This window comes from Pundamilia nyererei, unplaced genomic scaffold (assembly GCF_000239375.1).
Source record: "Pundamilia nyererei isolate P.nyererei 1_Seehausen unplaced genomic scaffold, PunNye1.0 scaffold00229, whole genome shotgun sequence".
Taxonomy (NCBI): Eukaryota; Metazoa; Chordata; class Actinopteri; order Cichliformes; family Cichlidae; genus Pundamilia; species Pundamilia nyererei.
In genome coordinates this window covers 455526-468736 of record NW_005187630.1, presented here as the reverse complement: position 1 = coordinate 468736, position 13211 = coordinate 455526, and the positions used below count along the sequence as shown (strand labels likewise).

The window sequence follows — 13211 nt, the reverse complement described above, 5'->3', positions numbered from 1 at the left end:
TTTTTTTTAAAGATTGTTTTTCAATACAAAATAATTTAAAATATTGAAGAATGTGATGCTAGGTGGGACCCAACAGAGTAAAGGTCTTTATAAAAACAAACAAACAACAACTTTAATTTATTCCTGTCAGTTCATGTTTCTTATTAAGGCAACTGTCTCTGATTGGCTGTCCTTCCCAAAAACAAAAGTGTATGGGAGGGACTTAAGATGACCATATTAGGAATATCTACTACTTGGTAACATCATTCCAACAGTAGAAAAAAAACAACTTTGTGAAGCCTGAGCTTTTGTCTCACAAGGTTTACTTCTACATGTGCTCACCTCATTATCTGAAACTTATCTGGTTGTGTTCAAAAACAACATATTACACACATGTCAAGAAAATGATGTAAGGCAGAGCAGCCCCACTTCAAAATCCTAAATACTAACTATTAGGTCTTCTTGGATCTGGCTATGTTATGCTCTATATACAAAATTCATATTTTTGAAAAGAACTAGAAAATTACAGTTAGTCACCTACAAAGAGGTCAAAAACACTCAGTGGTTCCACGTCCACTCTTCATCCTGCCCTGAAACGTCTTCATCAGTACAGTCAGAGTTCAGCTTATCTCCTTCTACAAACCCCGGGTAACCGTCATCGCTTCCTTTCTAAAACTCGTACGGAGACACGAACAGGGTGACCTTGGTGAGGTAGCGGCCCAGCAGGGTGTTGTGCTCCAGCTCGCTCATCTCCACCTCGGCTTCTAGCGTGGCCGGCCCCTTGATGGGCGTCACCAGGAGGAGGGTGCCCGTCTGTCTGCCCGAGCGCTGCACACTAAAGTGGCCCCGGCCGCGACCGCCGGCGAGGCCGAATCGCAGCGTGTCGCCCAGCACGCGAGCGGCAGACACCCGGAAGAGGATGCGCGGGGCGGACATGTTGGACACTACAGAGAGGAAGTGGAAGGAGATGGAGTTTGGTGCCTGAGTGCATGGCTTGTCTCCCAGCATGCACGGGTTCCTCTCACACCGCCTGAAAGAACACAAAGAGGGTAAACATTATTGGTTTTCAGTTATTCACAGGTTTTAGTCATTCTTATGGAACAACCGGCCTGCTCTCTGTCCTAATCTAAGATGAACAAGTACAAAAAACAGCAGACCGAGGCCTCAGGGCTTCAGCTGCCCTCAGCAGCACTGAATTGGATAAATGGAAGAACAAGATTTCAACATACTCAATTACAGAAGGACAACTAACATGTGATCAAAAAGATTTTCTAAAACTGGCTCACTTCTCCTTAAGACCATCTTTTTGGACATGTCCAGACAGCTTTCAGAATAGCGTCTACTTTTAGAGCACATGGACCCTGTGATGTCACCTCACACTTGAGGGTTATTGCAATCATAAAGAGTCCACCGTTCCCAAGCCTGAATGTGGCCTCATACATTCACATGCACTGCTTAAAAAAATCAAAGATCCAAATCAAATCAGTTTTATTTATATAGCACTTTGGTCCACAGTTGTTGTTTTTAAAAGTACTGTACAATAGAATAATCAGGTAACATTTAAAAGGAAAGGAAAATAATAAGAATAAAATGATGACAGACTCCTACAGAATTAAAAGCCAAGGGGTAAAAATGGGTCTTTAAAATGCACGAAAACCCAGGAATGTCCTGATGTGCCTTCCTGAAGGAGTCGGATTACCTGTGAAACCTCTGTGAGGTCCACGTATCGCCTCAAGCTAAACCATTCCTGTTTTCGAGTTTTCTCATGGTTGCCCCTCTACTGCACCTGTCGTTAAAGCAACTGACACAACCAGCGTTTCTTAACTGACTAGATCGAGCTCACAGAAGAACGTGATGCTAAACTCTAATAAAAAAGTGTCATGTGTTAGTGCTACTTATATGATATGATAAGTTAGCTGATACAAATTTCAAAACTCATCATTTAATTTGTTTTTGATTGAAATTGAATATTACTTAAACTCTCTTAAATTGACTTCCAATAAAAAAGGTTTATCATTGATTGAAATTCATTCAGAAATAATCCTTCTTACTTCATTGTACTGTATATTGTTACTGTTATTTGCCCTGTATGTCTACTGTACAAACTGAACTGGAATGACTGACTGTTCGCTTTATCATTTCAAATAAAGTTCGAAAAAAAAGTTAGCTGATACAGCAAACCAGACAAAACATGATGATTAGAACGAGAGAGCGAGAGAGAAGAAACCTGTTTGGATGCTTGACATGATCTGAAAAAGGTGAGAGAAGTGCAGATTATTAGTTAGAGAAAATTAATTAAACTTTTCAAGCTATCGTTCTGTCTTTGTGATGACTCTTTTGAGGGCACCCATTGGTTTTGAATAACTCTTTTCACTTCCTGTAAAATGCTTTTATATTCATCACTCTGTGACGTATATTTTTTTAATCCAGTTTAATCTGATTAGCTTCAGCATGCTAATGCCTCCTACCACGTAAAGCTACACTTCATGGTTAGCTTGTGAGTCATAGTTAGCAAAAAAACATCTGAGGTCAGTCTTGGGTCAAAAACTTCTTCTACATCTCCAACAAAGTGTGGTTGCGGGTTGGAACGCATTCTTGTATTCTTCATCTTCATCGACTTCCTGTCTCCTCTATAGTAGAATCCAGTCTGATTGTTTATGGTTCTCCAGAGACGCCATGATTGTTTAGTCATCCCCAGAGTAATCTGTTAAAATCCTGAAATGATCCTAGTCTCCTGAAATGATACCCTGCTCTTGTACTCATGGGTAAGGACCTGTTTTTCTCAGAAATTGACACAAACACTGAAAGTGAACACATGATTTTGTTTGTTATATGCTGGAGAGAGTGCAGGCGTACTCTGCACCCTCCCAGATTCAGAGTTAGGTTTGGGACGGTGTTTTTTAGACATACATGGCTGAAATGTTTGACAAAGTTAGTGTTTTCTGTCATATATCTTCTGTCCCAGTAGTGAACGTTCATATTAAACATAACAAAAGTTGAGTGATAATAACTCAGCATATGTACAAGTAACCTCTGTGAGCCAAAAGCTCAGATGGTCTGAAACATGGACTGCCACTAAACTCACAGTTTATATGTATATTTTTTCTCTAAGTGGTCAGAGAGAGTTATCCTTCATATGGTCATCTCAGTTATGGAACCCACATGCGGTTCAAAACCTTTACTAGGAGTTCAATTTTTCAATTATATTTTTATAGAGCGCCAAATCACAAAAACAATTGCCTTAATGCGCTTTATATTGTAAAGGTAAAGACCCTACAATAATACATACAGAGAAAACACCAACAATCATATGACCGTATGAGCAAGCGCTTTGGTGACAGTGGGAAGGAAAAACTCCCTTTTAACAGGAAGAAACCTCCGACAGGAATAGGCTCAGGAAGGGGCGGGGCCATCTTCTGCAGCTGGTTGGGGGTTGGGGTGAGTTAAACCAGCTCATTTCAGACAGAGCGTGAATGAATGAAAGGTTTATTTTGAACTGTGAATCATGCAAATCTTAAAAAAATATTTTAGACAAGATTCTACCTCGAGAGGCTTTTGTTAATGTTAATATTTGACGCATTTGTAAAATGGTATCAAGGGTTGATATTTGTTAAAGGTTTTGTATCAAAGTTAGAAATTCTTTTGTGATGGCACTAATGTGAGGAATTTCACTACATACAGTCTTTTATCCTTCCTCTGCTGCCTTTTGTTCTAGTCTTATGCAAAATGATTCTTAGTTTTTAATTGATGTGTTAAAATTTTATAGTTAAAATACTTCAGAGTAACGTTTCCACTGCAAATCTTCTCAGAAAATATTTTGCAGAACCCTTGAACTAAGCCAAACACCCTGGAGAGCCTGTGTGCCTGCAATCTTCATGTTTTTTGTGACCAAAATACAGGAAACAGATGATACAACAGCTGTTTTCTGCAAACGTTTGTCTTGAATTTGTGGCTTGTTAAATCATCTTTATCCAAGTCCCTCTTTAGCTAGTGAGTCCAACAAAAGGCTCGCTCAGATTACATGCCTTTGACATCCTCTTTCAAATCGAAGATGAATGATGGGCAACTTTTACAGTAAGTTCTCCCAATAGTTTATTTTTTCTTTTGGTGGTTTTCCCCACAAAGAAGTGATCAGGTCAATCCTCATATTTTTTGCTTTTCATGCAATTACTGTATTGACTGTATTTATCTTGCAGTTTCTTGGGTTTGACTGGGGGAATTTTTGCAATTTGGCATCTCCGTGATTCCAGGTGTGGAAAAAGTACTTGAACAATCTGCTGTGGTAAACACGTCCAGTGCTGTAAACACGTTTCAAGGTTCTTGACCGATCAGCTAACTGGAGCCTGAAAACTTAGCAGTTCATCTGAGGCCAAACCTCAGCCTGACTCTCAGCCCAGATTCTGCCAGAGCTAAGAGATGGGTGGAGGAGGGAAGTGGTTAACTGTGAGGTCGAGGTCATTGTTTGTCAAATATTTCTTTATCGCTGTCCCTGTCATTGACTTTATGTCTGATTCTTTTTCTTCTGAGGTGACAGGTTTATGGTTTTGATTGTGTCTTTGTGTTTCTGGGTGCTGTTTAATTGCACTCTCGATGTGTGATTTAAATTGAGTGTAGTTCAGGGCAGTCATTCTTTTGACTGCTTGTTCGCTAGTTTCAAATTCAGACTGTCAGTTTTGTTTTCATCCACAGTTGTTGGACAAATAGTCCATAGAACTTGGAGAGTTTCCAGATGTTTTGCAACTCTCTGGATTGCCTCAAACAGCATGTGGACTGATTTTTGACCAATGGGACAAATATCACACCACTGAGCTCATTTGAATCACAGACAGATTGCTTTGGTTTTGGGGATCAAATCACACTCTAACCTTTCTTTATTCGAGTTAATATTAGTGAGTCCCACTCACACAGACTTAGAGACTGGTTGGCAATCATTTGGCAACCATCGGTTGATAGGAAAAAGTGTCTAGCACTCGACCCACTGCTGAGTGGTTGCTTCTAGTGTGAAACTGGTTGCAAACAGGTATTTGGTGCTGTACCAAAAACCTTTTTATTATTGTTAAGGCGCCACAGGTTGCCATGGTCACCAGTACTTTGCATGGGAGATGCCAGTTTGTCTGTCCACCATCAAAAACTACTTGCCAAGTAGTGCTGAAACTGTGAAAAGTGAGCCGCAAACTGGAAACTCAGACTGTTTGCCTTTAAAGTAAATAGTGAGATTCGCAAACTTTCAGATTGTACAAACTAAAGGTTTATGTGGAGATATGGAGACACAAACAGGACACAGAAGGTAAGATAGAAGAGAACAGCTCAGAGGAAGGTTGAGGAGAAAAAGGTCGGTAAGTACTCTTACATGGACGATGTTTTGATGTACGTGGCGTTTTTCAAGCGAGGACACTCCACCGTCACACACTGGAAACCTCCGTAGGTGTTCACACACAGCTGGTCTGCTGTGCAGTTGTGCATCCGGTTTTCACACTCGTCAATGTCTGAATGCGAAAGGTCAAAGGTGAGAGGTACAACTACAAGGGCGCAGCCATCTTAAACATTCCCCAAATAGAACAGGATGACCTCTGAACTCTGACCTGTGCAGCCGCGGCCGTCTCTGGTCAGGTCGTACCCGGACGGACAGATGCAGTGGAAGCTGCCGGGTGTGTTCACGCACTGATGGACGCAGAGCAGGCCAGGCTGACCGAGGGGAAACAGATGGCACTCGTCGATATCTGAAACAGACACAAGCAAAATTCTAGTTGATTAATCGGTCGGTTGATTGAAAGAAAATTTACATCCAACAATTTTGGTTCTCAAGCGAAGATATTGAAAATCGATTTTTTTAACTGCTGAGAATGGGACGTTTTGTTAATGTGGTGGTTATTGGTATGGACTGATCACCTGTGCAGATGTTGTTGTCACGGCCTGATATGGTGAAGCCCACGTCACAGGTGCAGCGGGTGGAGCCCAGGAAGTGTGTGCAGTGAGAGGGTCGTACTGAAGAGGAGGGAGAGGATGACGTGGGTGACTGGTGAGAAAGTGAAGTTGCTGAAGAGGATGCTGACAGAGCAGCAGAAGCAGGAAATGATGACGAAGAGGAGGCGGAGGAGGAGGGAGAAGCGGGAGAGAAGGAGGGGAGGGAGTTGGCGGTGCTGTTGAGGTCTGAAAAGAAAAACCAGGTTTAAAAAAACAGACGCACAAAACTTTGAAGCAGAACTGTGATTGACCTCCGGAGACTCACGTCTGCACATGGGCTGCTGACCGCTCCACTTCAGAGACTCCAGACACACTCGGGTCCGAGGACCAATCAGCTCATAGCCGGACTTGCACAGGAAGTGGACCTCGTGTCCGATGCCAAACACCCTGCCCAGTCTGCGGCCGTGAGCGGGGGGATCCGGTTTGGGGCAGGATGCTGCAAGGCAAAACATTTCTGTCTGAGATAATCTTAATCCACCTGCTGGACCTCAGAAAAGTTATACACCAGCTCAAACCCTGTGGTCATCTGGAACAGACACCAGGAACTGACGGTGCTCCAGTGTGTCAGCCTCCCCTGCAGCTGCGCCACAAACCATGCCCCGCCACAGGGTCACTACACCAAAAACTCCTCCCACTTTTACCATTTATTTTTTTACCTATTTTAAAGACGGCCATGGTGCTGTTGTGCAGGGTGCTAATCTTCTTCTTTAGGGAGCGCAGGCTCTGCTGGTAGGACGTCTCATGGACCGCCAGCATCTTCTCCACCTGCCGCAGCGAGTTCAGCAGATCGTGAGTGGATGGACACTCCTGTGGGGGCGGGACGAGGAGGGGTTAGAGAAGGCCTTCCTCCATCTAATCTTTGTCTTTTTTGGCACTTTTATAATAAGCTGAGTAAATTCTGGGGCCAGAACACCAAAACCATGAGCTGACTCAAGCTCAAATGTGCACGGTGGATGTGGGTGTATACTTCTAAATGCCTCCTATCACAATAAATATTCATTAATTACTATTAATTCTATCTTTAGGCCCAAATATGAAAACACAAAGTTTTTCCAAGGTTGTAATAATTTGTTTGGCTAGAGGCAGAAGATGACCATCACATTCTGTTTGCAGGTGTGAGGTCTGCACACAGAGGTGAGGTTTTTCAGAGCTGCATTTAAGCCTGGGTGAAAACTGAACCAGAAGCGGCCGCTCGCCTCACAATCACTGTTGAAACACAGCTTAACTCGGCGCTGCTGCCACACAGCGAACCTGTGGTTTGTGTTTTCGGTGTTTGGAGGCGTTCCTTTGGTTTTTTACAGGCAGTGAAGACTAAGGAGGGTGAACCTGAGCTCTGCGTGCTGAGCTGCAGCTACTATGTATTTAAACAGACTTTGGTGTTGGTGTGAGTAATCAAACTCTAATGACAATAAAAACAAGAATTTGTTCGTGCACTTTGATTGATTTGACCAGGGCTAAGGGTGTGTCATAGTCGTTGAATTTCTTTTTTTTAATTTTAGTTTTTTGGACATTATTTAAAAGTACACAAGATTAAAAAGTTCAAAGAGCTCCACTTGATTTAAATTTACCTGAATCAAATTCAAGGTCATGCTCCTGTGCACCTTTGCTCTGAGCAGAACTCCTAATGTGTCGTCTTATACTTTCTGCTTCTAGCTGGACCTTCTCCAACATGTCAGAAAGATGAATCTTCAATTTGATCTTAATTTTTTAAAGCACACAAAGCTACAGTTTGAAGATACGTGTGTGTGATGCGATGATTGTCTGCATAAATGTTTAATTCAGTTTGAAAAACGAGTTGATGTTTGTGTTTAGCATAGAAGAATCTAAAAATATCAGCCATGCTTGAAGCTCTCAGGACTTGCAAGAGAAGATGATTATGAACATCATATGGCCAAATGTACAGAGCTAAATGGATTTTTCTTTGTTATATCTATAATCATAGTGTGTGGTACTGCACTATGCTTCAATAAATAATCTCAAATATATTTTTAATCTAAAAAAGATCACGAGCTTTCTCTTGATCAGATCATGTTCCAACTTTTTTGACTCTCTAAGAAATAAAACTTGGATATAAAATCATTTTGATGTCAACTTTTACTCAAAAAACATTTAGACCCAAAATGCTGACTTAAGTAATTAGATTACATGTAAATCTACCATGAAATTTTGTTACATGAGTACAATGTAAAAAAAAAAAAAATTAAACTTACTTCATTTTGCTTGATTTTTTTATTTGAACTTTATATGAACTTTTGATTTCATATATTTCATTTTCATTTTACTCAAAATTGTTCCCTCAGTGTCCTACTAATTAGAGAGGGGTCAGCTGACATTTTAAACATGCATTATTTTAGCTTTGGGGGATGACTTTTTTTTTCAGGAATATCATCTCCAAGACTGGGAACATTAAAGTGTTATAGCCTAAAAGCTATAAAAGTAAAATGCAAACATGATAAGAACTATTCTTATGTATTTTATTTAAGAAAAACAGTCGTAATTTTTTTAAATTACATTAAATTCGATTGAATACATACATTATATTGAATTGGTCTTATGAGACCTTCGGTCCAAATATAGATGATTTCATGTTTTTCTTATTTTTTTAAAAAGCATGACCAGGTCAGACACCGGTACCAACCTGAGCAGAAGAAGAATAAATCTGATGAAGGCTGATCATCATCGTCATCAGCGTAATGACCCCAGCAGCCTTCATCCTGGAAAAAAACTCCATCCTCATGATGATCCGTCTTCAGCTCCTCTGCTGCGTCCTCAGAACTGAACCATCTCTTCTCCTGCTCTTTCTTTTCGAGGGCACTTGCCAAATTTCTCCTGCGCTCCCTCACAACCCTCCCTCCACCTCCACCTTCACCTCCACCCACCTCCCCGTCAGGCATGTTGGAGGTGGAAGCTGAAGCCAGAGGAGGAGGAGGAGGAGAAGAAGGAGGGCCCACATCTGGAACATGCTGTCCCTTCTTTCTTTTTTTTATAAACCATCAGCAAATCCAGAAATAGACTTAAATTATAAGGAGAAGTCAGCTGGCAGTGGTGTCTTTTAATCATCCCCCGTTGTTGGGGAGTATTTCAGATTCGCTCTCCAGCTCAGGAATGTGGCTCTTGCTCCAATTACAGTCACTATAAAGCCCCACTTTTTTTGAAACCCCAAACTCGCATCGTTGCAGCATAATGTCATGTTGCTCCTAAATGACAAGGCAGCGATATCTGAGGCAGAAGCCCCCGCCTCGGTTATCCCCCACTCAGAAAGAGAAAAAAAAGAGGTGTAGAGATCCTGGAAGAGATGTTAGAAAAGACCCTGCAGCTGCTACAAGTCCAAACTTCAACTTAAACTCAGAGTCATATATAAGGTATGATAATGGCAGAGTATGCATGCACACTATAATCTCCTATACAGCACCCTAAACACATGAAAATCCCCAAAAGGAAAAACACATCTGCTGAATTTGGAATTATAACGTTTAATTGGAAGTAAATAAAAAAGATGATTGAACCAGACTCCATCAAACAAGGCCTTGAATTTCCTTGAAGAGCCTGGAATTTCATGTGCAGTGAGCGCAGAGGGACACACACTCTTTCACGCATTTGTTAAAAACACAAAAGAACCATTTGCACAGCTAAAAACTGTCTTTATGGAAGATTATTGGAAAAACAAAAAGAAGCACATTTTGATTTTTAACATGCCTAAACTTAGAACACTGAGTCCACACAAGATATGTGCTTAAATAACAGATATGTCATCATAAGTAAACTAACAGAATACAAACCCCAAAAAGGGGGTTGGGTATTCATACCAGATGCCAGCTGGTATGAAATAGAGATGCTTTAGTTTTTTTCTCTTATTAGAGTTATTCTTGAATTATCATAATTAATGTTGGTCCAAGTTCAGCATTGCAAGTGAGCATATTGTTATGATGTCATAGTTTTGTGACATGTAAAAAAACAAAAACGGCCAATGAGCACTCAGGAAAACATTGTAAATAAAAGGCTGTTAGGATTGGGGCTGGGGGTTGGGATGTGATCGTGCTTAGGGTTGTAGCGCTATAGTTAGGGTTAAGCTCTTCTGGTTAGGGTTTAGTGTGTGGTGTAACGGTGTGTCCACATCACAAAAGTATGACATCACAGAAATGTGAGTGGTCACTTGCAATGTGGAATGTGGACCAAGATTAAGTCTGATTATGCGGGAACAACACCCACATGGAGCTATCAGATTGTGCTTTGCTCATCAGCCAGTATCACCAAAGACAGACCTCCTGGAAAACAGGTGGAGCTGTGAAGCACTCACCGGAATGAAGTGAAAGGCTCATATTGTCATCTTTTTTTCAGGTTTTAAAACTTTTAACAGATTTTTTTTTATTACAGCAAGAAATTTGTTAAAATATTAATTTCATTGGCTTTCTGTGTTGCTCTCACAAAACGGAGCATCTGAGTGGAGAGGTGTTGTTTTGTAATTTTGTCTGTCTTTTAGGTGTTTTGTGGTGATCCTGATGTAGCTATAGCTGACTTCAGTTCTTAAGCGTTATAATCGTAAACTTTTAAAAACTAAACATATGTTGGCATTTTCGACTGGAAGAAATGATGATGATCATCATGCAACAACATCAAAGTGTTATATTTCTGACACCACAGGAAATACATGCTTTTATTCTGGGACTTTTCTAGAACAGCTTGATTCTTATGATTATGAAAATAATCCTTCATCTTTTTTTGGGCTTTAAAGCAGTCCCTCAGGTTTTTCAGCTGAAAAAACATTTGTTTTAGCACCTTTCTCTGTTAATAAGATATCATTCCTCTAATTGTTTAATATCAGGATTCGCCTTGGTTACACTTTATGACAGAAAGTAAAGAGAAGAAAAGTGACACAAAGTTAAATGTGATGAAAAAAAAAGTAAGTTATCCTGAATGTCGTGCTTGTGCCAATGAAAACTTTTACTACTGTTGGCAAACGACAAAGGAAGAGGAGAGGGGGAAGGCATGTTAGAAAGCAGTGAGAGAGCAGGAAAGTGTAGTGAGAGTAGGGACTGGATGTATCGTCTATGAGCAGTAAAGGGAGAGAGCTGGCTGGTATTATATTGGAGCATACTTCATTGGACATGGAGCTGAAGGGAACAGGTGATAAGGAGATGTTGTGTAGTAGCTGATACAGGCTCTGGGTGGTGGGGAGAATTGCTAGATGGCGGGATAAGAATGGCTGTAGTGATGACGGAAACTGCAAAGAAGGTGTTTGATGTGACCTTTGGACGGAGGAAAGGGGACAAGGAGACTTGGTTTTGGATTGAGGACATACAGGATCACTTAGGAAGAAGTTAGCAGAGAAAGAGCAGGATAGTCAGGGATTCAAAGAAAGTAGACAGGAGTACTGGGAGGTGATGTGTACAGTGAGGAAAGATTGAAGAAAGCATGGGCAGCAGGTTAGGGTGGTTAATGATAGAGACAGAAATGTGCTACCGAGAGAAGAGAAGAAAGTTAGAGAGAAGTAGATGGGTGGAAGACAGTTAGAGAATCAGGAACTGCAGAGGGTTGGTAACAAGGAAATGAGGGCGGCTATGGAAAGGATAAAGAGTGGAAAATGATCCATATGACATACCTGTGGAGTGGTGGAGAAATCTAGGAGAGAGGGGAATCATCTTTTTGACCTGATTGTTTAAAACAACCTTGGAGTACGAGAGGATGTCTGAGGAATGTAGAAGTGTACTCGTACTGATTTTCAGAGACAAGCGTGATGTGCAGAGCTGTAGTAACTACAGAGGGATAAAGCTGATGAGCCATGGCATGTGGAAGGAAAAGAGTTGTTGAGGTTAGGTTAAGAAGAGATGTGATCCATTTTAAAATTCTTTTATTTGTTTTTAAGTCTCTTAATGGTCTTGCCCTTTCTTATTTGTTTGATCTGCTTCAGACAAATAAGAAAGGGCAGCACTGCGGTCAGCTGTTATGTTGTTTTTAAAGTGCTTTAGAAATAAAGTGAAAGTGAAAGTAAAGTGAAAGTGATGATCAGTGAGCAGTAGTATGGCTTCATGCTGAGAAGAGCGCTACAGATGGCATGTTTGCATACATATTATTGGGTGCTAAGAAAGATGTGGTGCTGCATCAGGAAGTCAGGAGTGGCAGAGAAGTCTAAGGCTGGTGGAGGACAATCTGCCGTGCAGAAGGAAGAGAAGAAGACCACAGAGAAGATTGATGCATGTTTTGATGGAGGATATACAGAGGGTTGGTGTGACAGAGGATGATGCTACAGATGGAGTGAGATGGAGGCAGATGATCCAATGTGGTAATCCTTAACTGGAACAGCTAAAACAAGAGGAAGAAACAGTCTGGCTTGACAAATTATGGATGTTGGTTGGTGTCCACCAGGTGGAGCTTGAGTCTTTTCAGAAAACCAAAGAATTCAGGTCTCCTCACAAACATGTGGCACCACCGCACTTTGGAAAATGATAATTTACTTTGGCAAAGTTGCTGATTATAGTTTGATGCTTTGATCCAAACCACATGAGAACTGAGAGTTCTGAAAACAAAGATGATTTACTCACGTTTGTCTTTTCAGGCAGAAGCAAACTGACGGATGGTTTTCTGTGTTTCTGATGTTTGTTTGAGGTTTTTGCTGTTGTTTCCTTATTGGTTCTGGATACATTTTGCAATCAGTCAGTTTCTGGCCTGTAATTTTTTAATACAGCTTGCAGGGACTCAGTGGAAATAAATTGTGTTTAACCAGGATTATATGAGTTATGACATCTGCTTTCCAAGTGTGTCCTGCCCAAGACAGGAAACAGTGGTGAATTATATGAACAGAAATTCACACGTAATGAGTTTACAAATGTGGATGACTAAAAGAGTAAGATAAAAAAACACTTCAAATGAGGGAATGTAATTGAGAATTGTTTTTGATTTGAGGCTACAGATTGTTTTTATGTGTTTGAAGCTACCTGGTACCTAGACCTGAATCTTGTTCCATTTTAAAATCTTCTAGGCTGGGCTGTGCCTTTGGAGGTGGTCCTGAGGGTCTTGATCAACACTGTAATGATGTGAGTCATTAAGGGTCACATCATGAGCCAAGATGTTAAACATTTGCGAGACATCTCTTTACCCTGACATCATGTGAGTTATTGAGGTCCAGAGATGGGCGTTACAGTAACGCGTTACTTGTAACACGTTACTGTAATCTGATTACTTTTTTCAAGTAACGAGTAAAGTAAGGGATTACTATTGCAAAAACGGTAATTAGATTACCGTTACTTTCCTGTAGGAACGCTGCGTTACTG

General features: G+C 40.9%; 1 protein-coding gene across 1 annotated transcript; it reads right to left on the bottom strand.

The window, feature by feature from the left end:
- Positions 1-495: 495 nt before the first annotated feature.
- Positions 496-8680, bottom strand: LOC102205210 (fibulin-7-like). Its single transcript, XM_005748788.2, has 7 exons — positions 8582-8680; positions 6600-6750; positions 6209-6379; positions 5869-6129; positions 5562-5699; positions 5330-5465; positions 496-1009 (listed from the first exon to the last, which is right to left on the bottom strand). Exons 1-7 carry the CDS (start codon positions 8678-8680, stop codon positions 649-651), a joined length of 1317 nt encoding a protein of 438 aa, XP_005748845.1. The 3' UTR covers positions 496-648.
- Positions 8681-13211: the final 4531 nt, after the last annotated feature.